The sequence below is a fragment of the Sarcophilus harrisii genome, chromosome 1 (genome assembly GCF_902635505.1).
Source record: "Sarcophilus harrisii chromosome 1, mSarHar1.11, whole genome shotgun sequence".
In the NCBI taxonomy this organism is placed as follows: domain Eukaryota; kingdom Metazoa; phylum Chordata; class Mammalia; order Dasyuromorphia; family Dasyuridae; genus Sarcophilus; species Sarcophilus harrisii.
This window is the reverse complement of record NC_045426.1, coordinates 714,700,818-714,722,633: the sequence shown is the minus strand read 5'-3', so window position 1 is coordinate 714,722,633 and position 21,816 is coordinate 714,700,818. Positions and strand designations below refer to the sequence as shown.

Genomic DNA, 21,816 nt, shown 5'->3' with positions numbered 1-21,816 from the left:
CAAATGTAATTTTTGTTTTTACACGCAGCCAACTTTGACTTCATGTTGTCCTGCCAGAGGAGCTGAGGCAAGAAGAGACTGGTTTTTAGTCTTTCATGTGTGGGGAGCTTAGGCTAGCCGGCCGAACCATTCACGTTCAAAATCCGAAATCATGTTCCAAAATCATTCGGTCCCGAGTGAGTGAGGGGCAGCGTTTATATAGGGTACAGAAGCAAAAAGAAATCGGTGAGGTCCTTGGGTAGCTGTTGTACCAAAAAAAATTGCTATTTCTCACAGCCCAAAGCAATAACCGGATCGACACAGTGATGGGGATGGGCTTGGGATGTACACAGTGGTGGAATAACAGGATGCACACAATGGTGGGAAAAGGCTTACGGGGACCTTCCAAGATCAGTATTTTCGGGGAACAATAACTGATCTTATCTGTAGAAGCACCTCCCATGTGCGCTGCCCAGCTAAGCAGAACAGAAATAGGCAAGGTCACTATGGTCACTTCCATCTAGTGTGTCAGGCTAAGTTGAGGTACTCATGAGAAACTTACAAGGTCCTTTTTAATTCAGCAATCTTTTCCCACTTTTCCTCTTCCTTGTCACCTACTATCTTTCTATGGTCTACTCCTTTTGTATGTGTGTGTGTGTGAATCTTTGCATTTTCCAGTCTATTTCATGACTTCTAAAATTAATATTAAAGTTGGGATGTGATACCAGGCTAAGGGGACACTTTCCTAAGCTTCTTGGCTTGAGGTTTGGGGTCTGGCTGCTAGCTTGTTGGTGCCTGGGCTCTCAGTCCTGCTTTGCAGGGGTGCAGCCTGCTCCTTCCTGGCCTTGGGGCACCTGAACTGGACTGTACCCTCCCTTGATCTCAATGAGATAGAGCTTTCCTGCTGAACTTCTGGGCTGGAAAAATGTTTCACCTTGTCCTTTTGTTGGCTCCCATCAAATTGAACTACAGGTTGGAATCCTTGAGAAGGCCAAATAGATGTGTGATTTTCATCAGCAGCTTATTTTTTAAAATTTTTATTTTGTTTTTCCAAATTGCATATAAAGAGAGTTTTCAACACTCATTTTTAATAATGGCTTTTTATTTTTTAAAAATGGCTTTTTATTTTCTATATATATATATATATATATATATATATATATATATATATATATATAATGATAGTTTTCAATTTTCAACAGCCCCTCTTTTTATCTTGAAAATGTTGATACTTTACACCTGGATCTTGTAGACAACTAACAAATTTCCTCTAATTGTACAAAACTATTTCCAGGAATGGTATCATTTTGACTAATACAGACAACAAAGGATGTTCTAGAACTGAATCAGAACACAGTTAAACATACAAAAGATAATTAATATATTCCTTAACATGAAATCATCTATAGCTGGTACAGAGATAACAATTCCTTTGAATTTGAGTGTTTTATGAAAACATTGCACTTTTAACTTAAATCAGAGTTTTTCTTCAATTAAAAGTGACTGAGGGGAAAACTGAATTTCTTGCAGTAAAAGCAACACTGAGCAACTTTTGAACTCCTGAGTGTCTTCAAGTGAAGCTTGTTGTTGTTATTGGTCCTTTGTTCCAAAAGAGCACTGATGCCATCATCCAGTCAGGTCTTGTGTTGGATTTCAGGGAGACTCTGGAGCGTTATTAGCTCACTCCATCCATCAGCGTCATCAGAGCCCAGTGGGAAAAAATAGACCAAGACACCTGGTAATGGCCCCCATTTCTGTCTAATGTATAAACCTATTAAACCTGACAGACTGTAGGGTCCCAGAATGATTTGTCATTGTTAGCACAAACATCATAAAATTAAAAGATTTTACAAGCTAATTTATTGTCTACTTGCTATCATCTTTGGCAGTTGCTTCTCTCCATTTGTCAAGGTAGTTGTGTTGACTGATCAAACCATTTTCTGAAATTTCTTGATGTCCTCTGTTGGGATAATTGACATTGTTCATACTTCACATGAAAGATTGTAGAACAAGAAGTGAAGATTAGCTGGTCACATGATAAGGAAAAGTGCTGATAGGTGGACTCTGGAACACTGGACAAATGCCCTTGAGATGGTAGGAGTAAATAAGGAAGGACTCCATCATTTTGTAATGATCCTCTGTGAATTTCTATGAAACAAAGGCAAGAAGTTTCTTATTAAAAAAAAAAACAAAAACAAGAAAATTACAGGATGGATAGAGACATGCAACTACTTTGTCAGAAGGAATTTCAAATTGAAGAGATCACTGATTAGGCTATCTGAATATTTAAAGAGTCATTGGGTATATACTTTCTCTTAGTTTTGCTCACCTCAGTCTATTTCCGTTCATTTACACATTCCCATGCTTCTCTGAATACTTTTTATCCACTATATCTCATGATACAATACTCCAGTATATTCATTTTCAAAATTTGTTTAGACATTGTCCAACTAAAGACCATCTATTTTGTTTCTCTTTTGTATCTACATTATATTTTGCTACCAAAACACAAAGTAAAACAAAAATAGCTACTGCAATGAATATTTTAGTGTAGCTAGAACCTTTCTTCCCTCATTTACTTAGCGCTCATGCTTTGCAGCAGAGTCTGTGTTACAAAATATAGACATTTGATCATGTATTAATAGATCTTAATATTAAATGCCTTTTCAGAACAGTTGGCTACATATAATGTATATTCTTGCTTTCTCCATAGGATGGCATGGTGGAAAGGGAAGGGAGAGAAATCTATTTTTTCTTGTAAAAAAAAAAAAAGAAAATTTGAATTAAAAAAGTGAAGGAAATCAATATTTTCTGCTCCAGATCTCCCTAACTACATAAGCAAAAATAAGATATGGATAATGATACCAGAGTTTGCTATAAGGATCAGGGAATTCATTGACAAGGTGTTTGACTCAGTGCTGGTTTTCTTCTTTCAGTCTTGGCACTAGATTGATCACTCACCTGCTAGTCCTGTTGAGCTTATCAGCTTTGCTGAAAGAGCCACCATCCCTTGGACTTCTGTACCTTCCAAGGTTACAGATGGACCTCATCTCCAACTTTCCAGCTTGACATTAACATTAAACAGTACCTAGGAGTAACAATCTGCTTGTCTAACTAACTGTTGTAACAAACTGCTTATGGTAACAGTCACAAAGGGGGGCAGTTAGCAGTAACAATCACTTTCTCTAACAGAGTTGTAACAAACTGTTTATGCTAAGTCACAAATTGGAGCAATTAGTAACAAGCAGCTTCTAGAACAGAGTTGTAACAAACGGCTTATGGTAACAGAGTCACAAATGGGAGCAGTTAGCAGTAAAAATCTACTTCTGGAATCCCAAATGGCATGTTTCATTATGCACTGTCCAGCAAGATACCTTAAATTTCTCTCCAGCTTGTTTCTCATCACTGACAGGGAAGATGCTGAGCTAATTCTTTGAACTTTGAACCCTTACAGACAGCAGGTCTCAAGTAAGACCTGGACTGGAGTCTTTCTGTACATGGACTTAGTTCGTACCTCTACAGTTTACTGATGGGCCCAGTTTTCTTGACAACAGGAGAAGGTAGACAGGTGTGTACTGTCTGGTGAGGCTGGTGAGCCTCAATTGCACCTAGAAACTAAGCCATGAGCCCCATTCCCCGCTCCCTCCTCCCCCACCAGACTTCTGCCCAGAAAGCTGATCTCATGGCCCTCACCAGGGCTTTAGAATTGGTGAAAGGAATTAGAGTGAATTTACTGACTCCAAATTGTCTTTTATGTCTTGTGTGCTCATGGGACTATATAGAAAAAAAGAGGTCTTTTGACAGCAAACATCCCCCCACTAAGTATGCAGGGGAAGTTCTACAATTACTGCAAGCTGTCCAAGGACCCAGAGAGGTTCCTGTAATGTTTTGTGAAGGACACCAGAAGGAGGATGTCCTTCAGGCTTGCAGATTCAGCCACCTGCGCTGCTTCCCATTTGCCTCTGACCATGGCACCTTTGATTCCCCAATTCCCCAAGTCCTTCACTTGGTCATATAGCCCCCAGCAACAAGCCCTTGTTGAAGGAAAGGGGTACCCCTTTTCTTTTCTGGATGGTTTCAGATTCTCTCAGGCCAACTACTCCCAGAAGCTAGCCAGTAGAAATTTCTTTTTGGCTACAACAAGCTACTCACTTAGGAAACAGTGCCTTCTAATGCCTTGTGAAGCCTATTTTCACTGGTCATAAGTGGGAGAAACAATTAGGCAGGTCTGCCAGGCCTGCCTGGTTTGTGCCAAGTAAATTCTGAAGGGGCTATTAAATCACCCTCTCTTCTGAAGTCCATCCAGAGGAGGGGGATATATCCAGGGAAGGATTGGCAGACAAATTTTATACATATGCCCCCTTGGGGGGCTTCAAGCTCCTTTTGGTCTTTGTTGACATCTTTACTCATTAGATAGATGCCTTCCCTTGTGGAACTGAAAAGCCCCTGGGACATCAAGGTGTTTGCTAGCTCAGCTCTTTTCAGAGACCGTGGCCCAGTCTTCATTTCTCAAATTAGCCAAGCTATGGCTTGTCGAAGTTCAGCTCCACTGAAAGACTGAGAGTGTGCATGAATACTGAGACCAGGCGGAAGATATGCTTTGCAGTCTCTGTTGATTAATCTGAGTGCCAGTGTTGATATATCTTTTAGATTCGTGTTACAAAATTACTAGCTACCTTCATCACCATTCTTTTCTGGGCATTTCTGCATCTCTCTGAGCCAAGATGCTTATCAACGCAGCATGGTAGTGAAGCTCATCAGCATCAAGAGAATTGTAAACAGTTGTGATACGTATCAATACAGAGCAGAAATGATCATATTGATCTATTTACCTCATGTATGCCTTCAATTCACTGTAAATAACACTTTTGTTCCAGTAACAGGCATTCTTCATCAAAGTTTACCTGGTCTGTCTTTACAATTGGTTCTTAGGAGGATGGAGAGCCAACATGTCTGAATCCATAGCCCTAACAGAGAGTAAAGTAGGTCTCAAGTAAGACCTGGACTGGACTGCATTTTGTTGTTGTTGTTGTTTTGTATTTCTCTTCAGGTTTTCTGCATCTAGGGTCTTTTCATTAGGAATGCTTGGAAGGACTTTCATTAAAGGTCCTTTCCTCCTCATAGTGTTATATTCTGTTTTGTTTCATGAATGACTCTTGTTCATAAGTCATGTCTTTTGCCTTCTGGCCTGTCCTATTCCAAGTTCTCTATTCCTTAATAATAGTTGTTCAATTGTGTCTGGTTCTCATGGTGGCTCCTTGGTACTTGAACTGTATTGGATTTTCCAGGTGCTTGCAGGATTTTTCTCAGCTACTTGGAAGCTCTGCATTTTGCCTATGATGTTCCTGGGAGTTTTCATTCTGAGATCTCTCTCAGACACTTGATGTGCTTGGAGGCAAATGTAAAAAGAATTCTGAGATTTTCTCTTGGCCATCAGGAGCTCTATACATATAAAAGCATACAGGATAATCATGGGAGAGGCTAGCTGAGTGAGAGAACAAACAGGGTTGCCCATATTGGGAAATGTTGGCACTAGAACTCCTTGGCTGCATTCTAGGGCCTATTTAAATGCTTATTGACTTGACCCAAGAAATGGTAAAGGGGAGTTTCAGAGAGACCTGGGAAGGCTTGGGTGACCTGAGCAGCACCAGGAGGCCAGTTCCTGCTCTGGTGACAGCATTGCAAAAGCCAAGAGCTGGGGAAGCCAGATCTTTCCCAGATCTTGAGTTGCTATATGGAAGAGGTTGGTCACAAGAAAGAGAACTGGGAGAAGCTCGTGTGTGTGTGTGTGTGTGTGTGTGTGTGTGTGTGTACCATTCAGAGAGCAAAGACATGTCCCCTAGGTAATAGAGTAATGAGGGAAGTGGTTATCTTTGTGTGTCAGCTGTAAGGAGATGGAATTTAACCTACTGTGTTATAACTGATACCCATGTTGATAAAGAAATGATCCATATGAGAGACATTGCCAGCTTCACAGCCCATCCTCCATGTCCATGGCAATGGTTGTGACTGCTGATGGTCAGGTCTGGGGATGGACTATACTTGCCTGAGAAGGAGGTCAGAGGTTCCCAGAGCCCATTCCCTCACAGGGAGCTCCAGACTCTCTATGGAGGTAGCAAACACCCAGAGTAACTCCATTTTGTCAAGTTCCTCCTGGTCCTGATCTTTAAATCTCAGGATTGAGCTTCCCCCACCCTTTCTGGCCCCACAAACGAAGCAACAACCAAAGCTCTTATCAACAGTGGTCACAGTGAACCATGGGAGGCTTTCATTCTTAGTCTTTCTGAGAGCCAAGAGAAAGTCCTAGAGTCCCCAGGACTTGCCACAATCTTCCTCCCAGGCTGATTGCCTTTGTGCTCACCGTCCTTTGGGTGACTGCTCTTTGGGACCCTCATGATAAAACCAGTCTAATTTTCCTCCAAGTTTTGTCATCTACATTTGACCCAATATTTGCTTGGGCCAGGCCTGGTTCCCCTGAAGACTGACCTGGAGAAGGAGAGCCATCCCTGAAGAGGAAGGGGTTCCTACAGGTTGGAAGGTAGCCTGAAGAGACACACTGGGAGTAAGACCCCAACAGGGAGTTTCAAAGGCCCTGGTCCTGGCCTCAGGATAAAAACTCCACCCTACAGAAGATTGCAGGCAGCAGGGAGAGTCAGGTTTGGAAATGAAGATGGGGTGGACAGGAAAACCCATCCCCTCTGTCTCTTCCTCCTCTCCCTATCTTACAGAGACCCCAGAAGTACAAGAGGCTTGGGATTCCAGGTGGGAGACCAGTGAGAGCTTCAATAGTTCCTGAGTCAGAGCTCTCCTTCCACCTGATTCTCTGCCCTCCCTCTATCCTCTCTTCCCAACTAACACAATGTTATATAAGTTATATATGTATATAACATTCTAGACAATAGACAGACTGCTTGTTGTAGAGAGAGGGAAGCCAGGAAAGGTGGGAGATGGGGAAAGTCCTGGCTTGGAGTCACCAGAAATGACCAGGAGAAACCTAAGACAAGAAAGATAAAATCCTATCTAGGACTAAGCCCTGAGGGTCTGATGGAAGAGGGTTTGGGAAGCAGGTCTGAGGGGCAGGATTACAGTCTGGGAAGTAAAACAAACCAATATAGGTCATGGCAGGGAAATCAGGAATATTGGAGTGACAATTTGTGCTCCAGTGGGACAGCTGAGCCTGGGAAAGCAGGAATTCTGAGTCCTGAGGCCTGACTAGGAACTGGGGAGAGAAGCTTTAGTAGAGTCTGGTCTTGGAGTTCATAATGGGAAAGTGCAGACAAGGACTCACAACCCTGAGACTTGATGGAAATGAGCACAATGGCCACGGGTTCTGTTAAGGGGATGAGGAAAGAACTTTGGAAACTGGGCCCAAGTTGGGGTACTGGAGGTAGGAAGGCAGGACTCAAGGGACATTAAAGGGGATTGGGTCTGAAAGAGGATCTAAATCCCTAAGCAAGAAGTGGGAACAGGGAGAGGGGACCTCTGGGTCCTGATCAGAAGGTTGAAATCAGGACTCCCGGATTACTAGGGGGTAAAGACTAAAGTCTGGGAGCTAAATGTGGGCAGGGGGAGCCCGGATGTTGGGGAAGTGGCTGGGAGCCTGGAAAACATTTAGGGGTGGAAAGCTCATCCAAGAAGAAGGCTTGGGAGAAGGGGGTACTTTTGGTCGACTTGGAGGACACTCACAACAAGGTCAGAGTGGAAGAGGGGACCGAATGACCAGGACAGCCAACAGAAGCCAGGAAATATGGGAGATGTTGGCTCAAACCTACCTGGGAGCTGCAAGAACAGGTCTGTCCTCCAGAAGACAAAGGGACAGTAGTTCCAAGGGAAAAAAGGAGAGGGATCTGAACCCCACAGAAGAGAGGGATCTCAGCTTAAAAACTTCCTGCTTCCCTCCAATCCAATCAGGGACGGTTTTCCCAGTCCCAAAAGCCCTGCTCTGTCCATCCCCCAAGGTGGTTGAGCTTCTTCCTCCAATCACACTCAGGGCCAGGACTTAAGGACTCTCACTGCTCCTCCCACATAAGTCCTGCCTCTCCCTCCCATCACACAAAGATCCCTCTATTGCCCTAAACTCCTCCCAAGGCTCCAAACTCCACCCCGGAATTTACACTCCACCTGGACACCCACAGGCTGGTCCTCTCTGACAGCTCCTCCTCCCCAACGCCTCCCCCAGCTCCTTCCCTCCCAGACTCACCTCTTTCTGAGCAGAAAGACTAAGCCAAAACAAGGGATCCTCTACTCTGAGGAACTGAAAGCAAACGGCTCTTGGGAAAATGCGGATGCTGGACACTCTTTGTAGCTGTAAATCCAGATTGGATTGGATTGGTTCTCCCACGGTCTTTGAATTTTTCACCCTCTACAAGCAGGCCAGACCTTAAGGATGTAAAATGTAGCTTTAAAGCAATATGAAGAGGAACTGGAAGAAATAAAGGTAACTGATCAAAGGCGCTCTCAGAGAGGACCAGCCTGTGGGTGACTGTCCAGGTGGAGTGTGAAGGGGTGGTGGTGGGGGGAGTGGGGAGTTTAGGGCAGATGAGAGGAGAGGGATTTATGTGGAGGAGCTGTGAGAGTCCTTAAGTCCTGTCCCTGGTTGTGATTGGAGGAAAGAGCTCAAACATCCTGGTAGATGGACAGGGAGGGACTCTGAGGACCTTGAGGACCCTCCAGAAGGGTTGGAGGAAGCCGGAAGACTTGGAGCTATAATGTCTCTTCCTGCCCATCAAATCGTCCTCCCTTACTGGGGAATTTCGGGTTCTCTTCTTCTCCCTGAGAGCTCAGATCGCTTTGTTTTCTGGAAGCCACAACCGTGTGTACAGCTCCCAGGTAGGTCAGAGCCGGAGTTCCCCACACTTGTTGGCTTCGCAGGCTGTCGGGTGCGCCCCCTTAAAACTTGCTTCTGGATGAGCTCCCACCAATTCCCAAACTTGCTGGCTCCCCCTGCCCAGATTTACCTCCCAGACTTCAGACTTTGCCCCTAGGAATCCAGGAGTCCTGATTTCAGCCTTCTGATCAGGACTTAGGGGTCCCGTCTCCCATTCCCCACCTCTTGCTTAGAGATTCAGATTCTCCTTCAGGCTCAATCCCTTCAGGGATTGTCGAGTCCCACCTTCCTACCCAGGAGCCCACCTTGGACCCAATGACCAAAGCTCTGCCCTCCTCCCCTTTAACTGAACCCGGTCTCTTGAGCTACTTCCTGTCAGGTTCCTGGCTTGTGGCTCCCCATCTGCACTTTTCCTTTAGGGACGACAGCCCAAGTTCCACCGGATCGAGCCCACAGTCCTCCCCAGCTCTTCCCAGGCTCAGCTGTCCCCCTGGAACATTTTTGTCTTTCTAGTGGCCTTAACCTAACCTGATCTATATTGGCCTGTCTTGCCTCCCAGATCCTACCTCTCCTTCCCTGGCTCCTCTTCTCTGTGAACCCTCAGAACTCAATCCTAGCCTGGATTTTGTCTGGAATTTCCAGGTGACTCCAAGCTGTTTCATGCTCAGAAAAGCATAGAATTAAAAACCTTAGGTGTGACATCTGTTATTCAGATCTACTGTGGTTGCTACGTTGGTGGGGTCATAAAGGGTAAGGACAGGAGGCCTTTGAGGTAGAGAAAGAATATGAACCAGTTGGAGGAACTTTACAAAATGGAGTCACTTTCATTATTTTTCTATGAACAGAAGAACCTGGAGCCAGAGGGAATGGGCCCTGGGAGCCTCAGACCTCCTCAGGTGAGTGCGGGCCATCCAGATCTGACCAACATGAACAATCACAAGCATTTCCCTTGACATGATAGATGATATGAAGCTGTCAGTGCCTTACTTATGGATTGTCTCTTTCCAAAACTTGTTATTAGGTTAATACAGTAGGAACAAAGAAATATGCATGTTCCTCTGTTGTCCCATTTAGAAGATGCCATAAGGCCTCCTTCCTTTCTACACGTTTTCAGTCTTTCCACCTTCCTCCCCCACTAAAGGTGACCATTGCCAGCCTGGCAGTTTGTAGCCCTGGGTTTTGTTTTTGGGTTCTGGATTTGGTTTTTTGGGTGATCTGTGGATTTTTCCCATTGGAATTTCATTTTCTTTGTCCAGCATTTCCTTCATGATTGGGTCCATTTTTAAAAATCCAGTTGTGTCTTTCTGGGGAACCTGTCATCCTTAGGATCTAAATCCATGTGCATGCTGTGTTTCCTTTCAGTGTATTTGCTTTCAGCAAGAGACAGATTTTCTTTGAATGTTAATTGTTGTTTACTTCACTTTCCCCAGGCTGTCCTTCACTTTTGTGTATTTTCCTTCCCTGCCTGTTCTCTTTTATTTTCTTTGGGAAGAGTAAGTTCTCTATTCCCTTTACTTGGCAATTCACAAAATAAGCCACAGGTCCCAGAGGGATGGACAGGGGTCTGGGTGGGAAGGAGGCTCTCAATTCAAAGACAGAGTGGAGAGCTCAGCCAGAAAAGTCCCAAAGTAGAACCAGTGAGTAATGAGGAGGTAAGTGAGCTTTCTCCTTCAAAGCAGGTTGGTTCATTAGCCCCACTTCATGTTGGTAAAGGGAGGCTGTGAGGAGCTTGTAAAAGAAAGAGGTTTGCAGTAGCTTCTCATGGGAGGGGAAGGTAAGGAATCAGATAAGTTATTCATTTGAATGGGATGGAGTGAGATCTCTCAGAAAATTGAGTAATGCTCCTGCAACTTCAAAGCTAACACAGGCCCAAGTTTCACCTCCCATAGAATCAAGAGACTTATAGAAAACCCCTTCACACTCCATTGCCAAATCAGATATTACCTAGGAAGGGGAGATTTGGATTAATTAACTACCTTTTGGTTTCCCAGGCAGATTACCTCAGTTAGAATGTAAGGCCTTAAACCCAGCCAATGAGTTTAAAGATTAGCACTGTGGGTGGGGAATTTCTCTTCTGGGGTTATGTAACTCCTACTCTGGACCTTTTCATAAATGGACTGCTCAGTTGAGGAGACATTCGCTTCTCAGGAGCATGTAATAAATTTTCACTTTGCCCCTAGAGATGTGTCTGTTTTGGGTTAGGGTCATCTCCATCTGATTTCAGGGAAACCTACTTTGGGGCTATCCTACACGGGTTACCCTCCTTTGGGTCAGTCAGCAGGGCATTCTGACTCTTGGTATCTTATACTTTGGGCCTCTCCTCCCTCCCAGAGCTACATGTTATCTTCCCTAACTCCAGGCTGCTTCCCAAACCATCTTCTCCTCCTTACATATAACTCAGCCTTTCAGGATTTATCTGGCTAAGTGCTTGCCCCAACCTCATGGGGGGGCTCCCTTTTTACTGAGTAATTGTGAGTTCTACTGAGGAACTTGTCTTTCACAGGCTCTTGCACTCTATTTCATGTTTACCATTATTGTATCCCTTCACTTGGTCTGTAACTTATTCCCCTCAATAAATCCTTCTTTTCCCAGAGAGAATGGCCATGGTGAATTCTTCACATGACTGAATCCCCACTTTTGATGCCTGCCATCCCTTGGTGACAAACCCCACACCATCAGTCACAACACTATAAAATGCTTTTGGGAAAATTCGATCCCACTCTTAATGACCCTGGTTCCAGGAGCTGACTGACACTCAGAAATGGTCTGCCCTTTGAGAAGATCTCTTCTCTTTGTTTCCTGCTGTAAATTGAGAGTTAGGGTTCCCCCAACCCTAATTCTGAAGTGTCTCAATTCTATATCTCATGACTTTTGCTGCTTTAGGAGGGGATGACATTCAGGGATGTGGCTGTGGACTTTACCCAGGAGGAGTGGGGCCTCTTGGACCCTCCTCAGAAGGAGATGTATAAGGAGGTCATGTTGGAGAATGCTTGGAACCTGCTGTCCCTGGGTAAGGACATTTCCTCTGCTAGCTCTGAAGTTTGCAATCGAAAGGCATATCATCATTCCCTGGGATGGAGGATTGGGGGGAGGGGGGGGAGGCAGTATCAGTTGGAATGGAGAAAGTGCTGGTCAGCTGGGTTAGAGTCGGGAGGCATTTAGGGTTAGGGTTAGAATCGGGAGGCGGGTCCCCACTCTAACCCTAAATTCGCGCCTCCCGACTCTAACCCTAACCCTAAATGCCTCCCGACTCCCCAACTGGATCCCTCCTGGGTCTCTTTTCCTTGGATGATAGAACCTTGAGGGGGTCTTTAGTTGCTCCTGAAGCCATCTCTTACCAATTCTAGGTAACTTCAAGTCTAAGAACAAATCAGTAAGGAAACATCTCAAACATGGAACTAATCTCAGAGTTTATTTTGGCTGACTCTAACTGAACCAAATTCATCTGCCAAAGCTCTGAAAAGGGCTCAGGCAGCTTTTCCTTATACACCATTGCTCTTTGTGATAGGTGTAGCATGTGGAATATTCTTTTTTTTTTTTTTTTTAAATTCACGCTCTGTATTTATAGCCTGCTATCTCATCTGATTGTGAATAATTTTCCTTTTGCATAGTTTATTAAAACAATCAGTATAATTAAGAGTAACAATATGTTTAATTGAGAAATCAGATTTTAATTACTAAGTGCTATTATATTTTTCACCTCTGCCCTACTTCTTTTTTTTTTTTTTTTTCAAATTGTGGTACTGTGTATATCAAATTTATTTTATTTTTTTTTATTATAGTCACTTTTTATTGACAGAATCCATGCCAGGGTAATTTTTTTTTACAACGTTATCCCTTGCACTCACTTCTGTTCCGATTTTTCCCTCCCACCCTCCACCCCCTCCCCTAGATGGCAAGCAGTCCTATATATGTTGAATATGTCCTAGTATATCCTAGATACAATGTATGTGTGCAGATCCAAACAGTTTTCTTGTTGCACAGGGAGAATTGGATTCAGACGGTAGAAATAACCCGGGAAGAAAAACAAAAATGCAAACAGTTTACATTCATTTCCCAGTGTTTTTTTCTTTGGGTGTAGCTGCTTCTGTCCATCATTGATCAATTGAAACTGAATAAGGTCTCTTTGTCAAAGAAATCCACTTCCATCAGATTACATCTTCATACAGTATCGTTGTTGACGTATATAATGATCTCTTGGTTCTGCTCATTTCACTTAGCATCAGTTCATGTAATTCTCTCCAAGCTTCTCTGTATTCATCTTGCTGGTTGTTTCTTACAGAACAATAATATTCCATAACATTCATATACCACAATTTACCCAACCATTCTCCAATTGATGGGCATCCGCTCAGTTTCCAGCTTCTAGCCACTACAAACAGGGCTGCCACAAACATTTTGGCACATACTGGTCCCTTTCCCTTCTTTAGTATCTCTTTGGGGTATAAGCCCAGTAGAGACACTGCTGGATCAAAGGGTATGCACAGTTTGATAACTTTTTGGGCATAATTCCAGATTGCTCTCCTGAATGGTTGGATTCGTTCACAGCTCCACCAACAATGTATCAGTGTCCCAGTTTTCCCACATCCCCTCCAACACTCATCATTATTTTTTCCTGTCATCTTAGCCAATCTGACAGGTGTGTAGTGGTATCTCAGAGTTGTCTTAATTTGCATTTCTCTGATTAATAATGATTTGGAACACTCTTTCATATGAGTGGTAATGATTTCAATTTCATCATCTGAAAATTGTCTGTTCATATCCTTTGACCATTTATCAATTGGAGAATGGCTTGGTTTCTTATAAATTAGAGTCAGCTCTCTATATATTTTGGAAATGAGGCCTTTATCAGAACCTTTAACTGTGAAGATGTTTTCCCAGTTTGTTGCTTCCCTTCTAATCTTGTTTACATTAGTTTTGTTTGTACAGAAGCTTTTTAATTTGATGTAATCAAAATTTTCTGTTTTGTGATCAATAATGGTCTCTAGTTCGTCTTTAGTCACAAATTTCTTCCTCTTCCACAAGTCTGAGAGATAAACTATCCTTTGTTCCTCCAATTTGTTTATAATCTCGTTCTTTATGTCTAAATCATGGACCCATTTTGATCTTATCTTGGTATACGGTGTTAAGTGTGGGTCCATGCCTAATTTCTGCCATACTAATTTCCAGTTATCCCAGCAGTTTTTGTCAAATAATGAATTCTTATCCCAAAAGTGAGGATCTTTGGGTTTGTCAAACACTAAATTGCTATAGTTGACTATTCTGTCTTGTGAACCTAACCTGTTCCGCTGATCAGCTAATCTATTTCTTAGCCAATACCAAATAGTTTTGGTGACTGCTGCTTTATAATATAGTTTTAGATCAGGTACAGCTAGGCCACCTTCATTTGATTTTTTTTTTCATTAATTCTTTTGAGATTCTTGACCTTTTATTATGGAATATTCTTTTAAATAGGCATAAATTTGTTGTCCCTAGCATCTATTTGTTCCCAGTACAGGAAGTTTGTCCTTACTCTTCCTTCTTATTATAGCCCTCAAATTCTAGCACAGGTGGTAGGAAGGAATTTGGAGGGAATAAGCATTTCCTCTGCCAGGTGCTGTGCCAGATGCTTTCTGCACACCACTGTGGCAACGATATTATGTAAGAACAACTTCCAGCAAGTAAGTTATTATTCTAAGTAACCAAAGTAATGAAAAAGCACCAATGAGCAAAGATGCTATTTGCATTCAGAGGAAGAACTGATGACTAAGAATACATAAAGCATAATTTGACATATATGTGTATGTGGATAGATGTATAGATATACCATGTATATTTCTGTGTAATGGTAGAAATTTCTAGAGTGGGGGCAGGAAAGTGAAGGAAAAACATTTATATATTTTTTCTATATGAAAGGAACAGCAAGTTGTATACTGTAAAAATTTGCCATTTCATGTTTAATCATCTTTTTTATTTTACTAAATTGTAGAAATGCTTGTTTGTAAATAAATATAAAAAAATATTGTGTTTAACATATTAACTTTGCAAGTTAGGTAATGTTATTATGCTCATTTGAGTGTTGAGGAAACTGAGGCAAACAGTTTAATATACTTAACAAAGAGTAAACAGCTACTAACTGTCCAAGGTTTAATTTAAGCTCAGGTACACCCTTCCCTGTGCCCATGTCTCCCTCCATTGCCCTACTGCCTCCACCTAATTTCTAGAAAATGGAAACTCTGTAATGAGTCTATTCTTCTATAAAGAAGGGTTCTAGGACTAAGGTCCCTTTTGATCTGGCCGAGGCTGCTCAGGCCCAAGAATCCTTTGTACCCAGGTATGGGGTTAGAAGTTTCTGCCACAGTGGAACCTAACAGGATAAGAGGTGGTGGAAGAGCATTTGCCTCTTTCTCAGAACACCTTGTACAACAGCATGATGGGACAAACCCTATCACGGGTGACTAGCATTACAAGCACTAATGGCTGACCGTAGACTCACATGTTTGAATGTAATTGGGTAAACCTCAAAAATGGAGCTGCTCTAGATCCTTACCCCATTCCCTAAAGAGCACTAAATGTCAAGCTTCTCTCCTTCATCCCTAACTGTTTTCCATGCCCAGGGCTTCCAGTTCCCAGAGAAGATGTGATCTCTTATTTTGAGCAAAGGGAAGTACCCTGGATGCTGCACCCAGATGGCCTAAGGAGCTGCCCTCCAGGTGAGTGAGGAGAAAATAGGGACATGAGAGTTGTGCTTACAAGAGACTTCTAGGAGCCACCATGAAGTGAAAGCTGGGCTTGGGGGAGGAAGAGCAGGCTTGGAATATTTTCAGATATGCTTTGTCATTGGCTTCCTGGACTGGTCACTGAATCGCAGTTTCCCATCTATAAAATGAGCAGCTTGCACTCCATGGCCTTGTGGCCCAACTCTCAGTGATCATCTGTGGTCCTATAAGCGTCATTGCTTGGAATCTGGGGCGGTAGAATTCTCCTGAAGGAGCCAAAAGGGCTCAGGTTGTCACCTCGGTTGTCCGAGATGAGCCATTTCTTAGGACTTTGAGTCAGAAAAATTATGTGTCTGCTCCATGCTGAGCCCTGGGCTAAGCACCAGGAACAGAAAGAGATGCAGGGGACATGTGCTCTCATGGAAGTCACAGACTGTGGGGCAGACAATCTACTAGCTACTATGTAGAAACCCACTGTGGACCAGGAAAATTGTTTAAATTTAGTACCTTAGGAGGTCACTAATTAGTGAGATAATAGTGGTTTAATGAGAGCACAATTGAGGAGGAAAGAATCTACATGAAATAAAACAATGAGCATTTGTAAGGCATCTACTGTGTGTCATGGACTAGATAAATATGATCTCATTTTATCCTCATGAGAACACCAAGACTTAGATGTTAGAATCAGGCTCATTTTAGATATAAAGAAACTGAAGAAAACACAGATTCTGTAATTGAGTACCAAATTTCTGAGAAGGGATGAAAACTCGGATCTTACATATTCAAGGCCCTATCCACAATTTTTCCACTGTACCACTAACTCTATTCTGATTCTGAAATAGATATGATGAAAATGATCACACATGTGGAAAATAGAAGAATTAGACAAGCTGTCATTGAGAGATGGAATTTCACTTTTGAAAATTCCAACTAATCAAAATTATTTGCTAATTATTATTTAAAAGATTTATATTTCTATTGGCTCATGACAAGTATTGTATTGATAATAATATATACAACTTTATTCAAAGGTCACTTGCAAACATTGCTTTTTTGGGGGGGGTAATAATGTTTAATAATGCAAGGCAACCTTTAAATGGAAAGAATTTCTTCAGATGATACTCGTTTTTTCTGCCACTTGTAAAATGGCTATATCATCACTGACCAACCCATGTTGCCAACCAATTCCTTTGAGAAACTGCCAGATAGAAGAAGAGTAACATAAACAGAGGATATGCTCAGATTAGAAAATGACCTTAGCATCTCAGTGAGTGGCATTTCAAGGTCCATGTTTGTACAAAGGTTGTAGACTTCCATGATGATTTCATGATGGCTTCTACTCTGCATTACTAGGGACCATGGTTTTCAAGTAACCTGCCCTCACTGCTGCAAGAATGGAAAGCCAGACAACATCTAGATCTGCTGGTTACTGGTTTGATGAGATCTGATTACCTGGTAACCCAGAAATGAGAGAACTACTCTAATGCAATGAGAGACTGCCACTAAGGGTCTTTTCATACCTATGGCCATTTGTACTTGAATGTTCAACCTTCCTGGAATTTTGGAAGCAATTTAATGTCAAGTTGAGAAACTGAAAGAAGATGTTGCACTTAAAAGCCCTCAGAGTTTGATGTATTCACTGCATGATCCCCAAAAGCAGTGTATTTCTTATCATGATAATTTGAAATCATTGCAGAAAGATAGTTGTTAAGGTAGATAGATGCATATACACATTGTCCCAGAGGTAGGACTGAAAAATTTTGGGGTCAAATCCTTGCAGTAAATTTTTTTAAAACATGTGTTAGTTAAATGTATAAGACTCCCTGCCATCTAGGGGAGAGGGTGGAGGGATGGAAGGGAAAAGTCATAACAGAAGTGAGTGCAAGGGATAATGTTGTAAAAAATTACCCATGCATATGTTCTGTCAATAAAAAGTTATAATAATAAAAATAATTGTGTTAGTTAAAAGGATAAGTAGGGGAATCTATGTTAATTGTTTCAAAAAGAATAATTAGTGTCTACATAAAAAAATAGATCAGAACAAAATCACTTATGCTGTAGATAAAATATGAAAAATCAACATGTAAAAAACAATAGTGTGAATATTCTGAATGTGACCTTAGATAATGTAATAGAAAAATAAAATTGAAAGTGATCATCAGAAAGTGGCAGAAAAATTGACAGTCGAGTTAACTTGTCAAGTACAGTAGGCAGAGCATGCCGATTCTCAGGGGGTAAATTCTAGTTTTAGCTGCTGGGATTTGGGTCAAGTCACTCAACCATTTTTAGCTAATGACCCAAGCTGTGCACCCAATGAGGTTGAAGGCACTTTCTCTGTTGTCTAAGATTTACTGTAAGGATTCAATATATTAGGGCATGAAGCACAATAGAAATTAAATCATCCTTGGGATGTGAGGTAATGGGATTTTTAATTTGTTGATTCTGCCCATTTCAGATTTTGCTCTTTATCTTGGGAAATAGAGAATAACTGAGTTTCTGTTCTATTGATATAGGGAAGGGGAAATAAATGTGTGGGTCTGAGGATGCCTCTATGAGCACTTGTTGTAAAGGGCTGAAACTGAGCAGATACACTTGGACAACCGAGCACTTAAGGCTACTTATTGGACAATACTCTATTAGCATATGCTTGGAAAATGGCCCACCCCACTAGTCTGTGCCAGCATGATCTGTTGGTGTATACAGAGAATTGTAAAAGGGATTAGAAGGTAGAATGAGACAAGCAAGAGATACTTTTTGGCTGTAGATAGAGAGAAAGAAGGTGTGGAGATTCTTGTGTCCATTCCCCTGACTGCTACCCCAAAAGACCAAGAATAAAGATCAAGGGCTTTTGCTTATCCTGACTGGCTGATTCTAAGGTACCCAGGGTGCTAACTTGGCCTTCACAACTTGTGTACGTGTGTGTGTGTGTGTGTGTGTGTGTGTGTGTGGTGGTAGTAGTAGTAATAGTATCTATATTTCTTTTATTCTTTGTTGTGTTTTTTCCCAGAAAGAGATCAGATTTGTGTGTGTGTGTGTGTGTGTGTGTGTGTGTGTGTAGTGTCTATATTTATTTTATTCTTTGTTGTCTTTTTTTTTTCCAGAAAGAGAGATCAGGCTTGAAATGAAGGAATGTACTACAGAGCAAAGCCTTTCTGTGGTAGAAACTCTCAAACCAAGATTCATCAGTGATGGTCCTGCTAACTTCACTTGGCAAGAGATCTGTGATGAATCTGAGAAGATCCACATTGGAGAGAAATATAATGACCATAACCAAAGTGGAAAGGCTTTCCTAGAAAGTGAAGCTCTTATTAGACATTTACAGAGAATTTACACTGGAAAGAAACATTATGAAAGTAAACAATGTGGAAAGGCTTTTGAAGAAAGGGGAGCTCTTATTACACATCAGAGAATCCATAGTGGAGATAAACCTTATGAATGTAACAAATGTGGAAAGGCTTTTAGAAAACAGGGGTTTCTTATTAGACATCAAAGAATCCACACTGGGGAAAAACCTTATGAATGTAAGCAATGTGGAAACGCTTTTATGGAAAGGGGAGCTCTTACTAAACATGAGAGAGTCCAGACTGCACAGAAACTTTATAAATGTAACCAATGTGGAAAGCCTTTCAAATATAAGCAGATTCTTCTTCTACATGAGAGAATCCACACTGGAGAGAAACCTTATAAATGTAACCAGTGTGGAAAGACTTTTAGACAAAAGGGAGCTCTTACTGTACATCAGAGAATCCACACTGGAGAGAAACCTTATGAATGTAACCTATGTGGAAAGACTTTCAAATATAAACAGATTCTTCCTCTACATGAGAGAATCCACACTGGAGAGAAACCTTATAAATGTAACCAGTGTGGAAAAACTTTTACACAAAAGGGAACTCTTATTGTGCATCAGAGGATCCACACTGGAGAGAAACCTTATGAGTGCAATAAATGTGGAAAGGCTTTTAGAAAACGGGGAGATCTTACTGGACATCAGAGGATCCACACTGGAGAGAAACCTTATGAGTGTAACCAATGTGGAAAGACTTTCAAATATAAGCATAGTCTTCCTTTACATGAGAGGATCCACACTGGAGAGAAGCCTTATAAATGTAACCAGTGTGGAAAGGCTTTTAGAAAAAAGGAAACTCTTATTGTACATCAGAGAATCCACACTGAAGAAAAACCTTATAAATGTAACCAGTGTGGAAAGACTTTTAGACAAAAGGGAGGTCTTAGTGTACATGAGAGAATCCACATAGGAGAGAAACCTTATGAATATAACCTATGTGGAAAAGTCTTTGCAGGAAGTGAAGGTTTTACTGGACATCAGAGCATCCACATTGGAGAGAAACCTTATGAATGTAACCAGTGTGAAAAAACTTTTCTTTATAAGTCTAGTCTTTCTATGCATCAGAGAATCCACACTGGAGAGAATCCTTATGAATGCAACCAGTGTGGAAAGGCTTTTAGAAAAAGGAATTATCTTACTATACATCAGAGAATCCACACTGGAGAGAATCCTTATGAATGTGACCAGTGTGGAAAGACTTTCAGCAATAAAGGATATTTTATTATACATCAGAGAATCCACACTGGTGAGAAACCTTATGAATGTGACCAGTGTGGAAAGACTTTCAGTTATAAGAAAGTTCTTACTGAACATCAAAGAATCCATACTGGGGCAAAACCTTATAAATGTAACCAATGTGGAAAGGCTTTTAGAAAAAGGGGAGGTCTTATTGTACATCAGAGAATCCACACTGGGGAGAAGCCTTATAAATGTACCCAGTGTGGAAAGGCTTTTGCAGAAAGGGGAACTCTTACTCGACATCAGAGAATCCACACTGGAGAGAAACCTTATGAGTGCAAGCAGTGTGGACAGGCTTTTATGAGAAAGGAATCTCTTACTGTTCATCAAAGAATCCACACTGGAGAAAAACCTTATAAAATTAACCAATATGGAAAGGCTTTTGCAAAAAGGGGAGTTCTTACTATTATGTAATATTAACTTTTGAGGATCCATTTTGTAACCTGCAACTTTACTTAAGTTATTGGTCGGGTTTGAGTTCTTCTTTACCTGTCTTTATTCTTTAATTCCTTTCTTTTGTCTTACTGCTATTGCTAGTATTTTTAGAAAAGTAGGGTGAGTAATCATCATGGCTTTTATTGGAAAAGCTTTCAGTCCTATTTCCTGTGATATTTTTGGATTTAGATAGATGTTTTTATGATATTGAAAATGGTCCCACCAGGCTGATACGTTTCATTATAGTTTTACCATCAGAGACTGGTACTTTGCTGAAAGCCTTTTCTTCATTGAAACTGCTGTGTGGTTTTGGACATTTTGGTTTAGAGTATGGCTAATCATGTTCATTGTATTCCTAATGTATCCTTGCATCCCTGGTTTAAATCCCACTGGATACTGCCAAGAAGTTACTTTGTGGAGCTAGGAAAAATGATAGCAAAATTCAGCTGGAAGAACAAAAGGTCAAGAATTTCAAGGGGATTAATGGAAAAAATGCAGAGGAATGTGGCTTAGTCACACTAGACCTAAAACAATTATAAAGTAGCTGTCATCAAAACTCTTTGGTACTGGCCAAGAAAAGTGTTCAATGAGCCCAAGCTTTTGGGGGGTCATTATTTCACAAGAATTGCTGAGAAAGTTGAAAAGTAGTATGGCAAAAGCTAGGCATTGATCAGCATCTAACACCCTCTATCCAGGTGAGGTTGAAATGGATTCATGATTTAGATATAAAGGTCTTATCATATATAAGCAAATTAAGAGAATGAGGAATAGTCCATCTGCCAGATCTGGGGAGAAGGGAGGAATTTATGACCAAAGAAAAACTAGAAAACATTATAAACTGCAAAACAATAATTTTGATTACATTAAATTAAAGCTTTTTTGCACAAATAAAACCAATGCACCCAAGATTAGAAGAGAAACAGAAAGCACTATTTTTACAGCTAGTGTTTACAGCCAAATTAACTAGAAAGAATATAAGAAGAAAAGTCACTGTCTGCATCCAGAGAAAGAACTGAAAGAACAATGGTGTGTGTGGGTGTGTGCGTATGTTTGTGTGCGTGCGTGTGAATGTGTAGTGATGGCTTTTGATTCATGCCTAATTGTATTTGAGGGAGGCAGAGTTGCACAATGTCATCATGCTCACTCTGAAGTCACCACCATCCAGTGACAGGATGGAGTCAAGGTGATGGGTGATGATTTGATTTATCGTGTCTTCAATGTCTAACCAATGTCTAAGCTTTCCACAATGCCTGTGTCAGCCTTCATGCCCAGTGGAATGAATTGTTTTC

At 41.4% G+C, this 21,816-nt stretch overlaps 1 protein-coding gene across 2 annotated transcripts; it reads left to right on the top strand.

Moving 5' to 3' along the window:
- Window positions 1-8,124: 8,124 nt before the first annotated feature.
- Window positions 8,125-20,818, top strand: LOC105749711 (zinc finger protein 260-like). 2 transcript variants are annotated; one of them, XM_031949083.1, is made up of 5 exons: window positions 8,125-8,416; window positions 9,652-9,702; window positions 11,690-11,816; window positions 15,403-15,498; window positions 18,606-20,818. In XM_031949083.1, exons 2-5 carry the CDS (start codon window positions 9,673-9,675, stop codon window positions 20,504-20,506), a joined length of 2,154 nt encoding a protein of 717 aa, XP_031804943.1. In that variant the 5' UTR covers window positions 8,125-8,416; window positions 9,652-9,672; the 3' UTR covers window positions 20,507-20,818. The 2 variants fall into 2 exon arrangements, with proteins under 2 accessions (XP_031804943.1, XP_031804944.1); XM_031949084.1 differs by lacking the exon at window positions 8,125-8,416 and adding an exon at window positions 8,500-8,808.
- Window positions 20,819-21,816: the final 998 nt, after the last annotated feature.

Excerpts from the sequence above, each read along its gene's own strand:
- LOC105749711 (XM_031949083.1), top strand. The coding sequence starts at position 9,673 with ATGGGCCCTGGGAGCCTCAGACCTCCTCAG. Across the intron at positions 9,703-11,689 it reads GGAGCCTCAGACCTCCTCAG|GAGGGGATGACATTCAGGGA; the intron begins GTGAGTGCGGGC and ends TTGCTGCTTTAG. Across the intron at positions 11,817-15,402 it reads TTGGAACCTGCTGTCCCTGG|GGCTTCCAGTTCCCAGAGAA; the intron begins GTAAGGACATTT and ends TTCCATGCCCAG.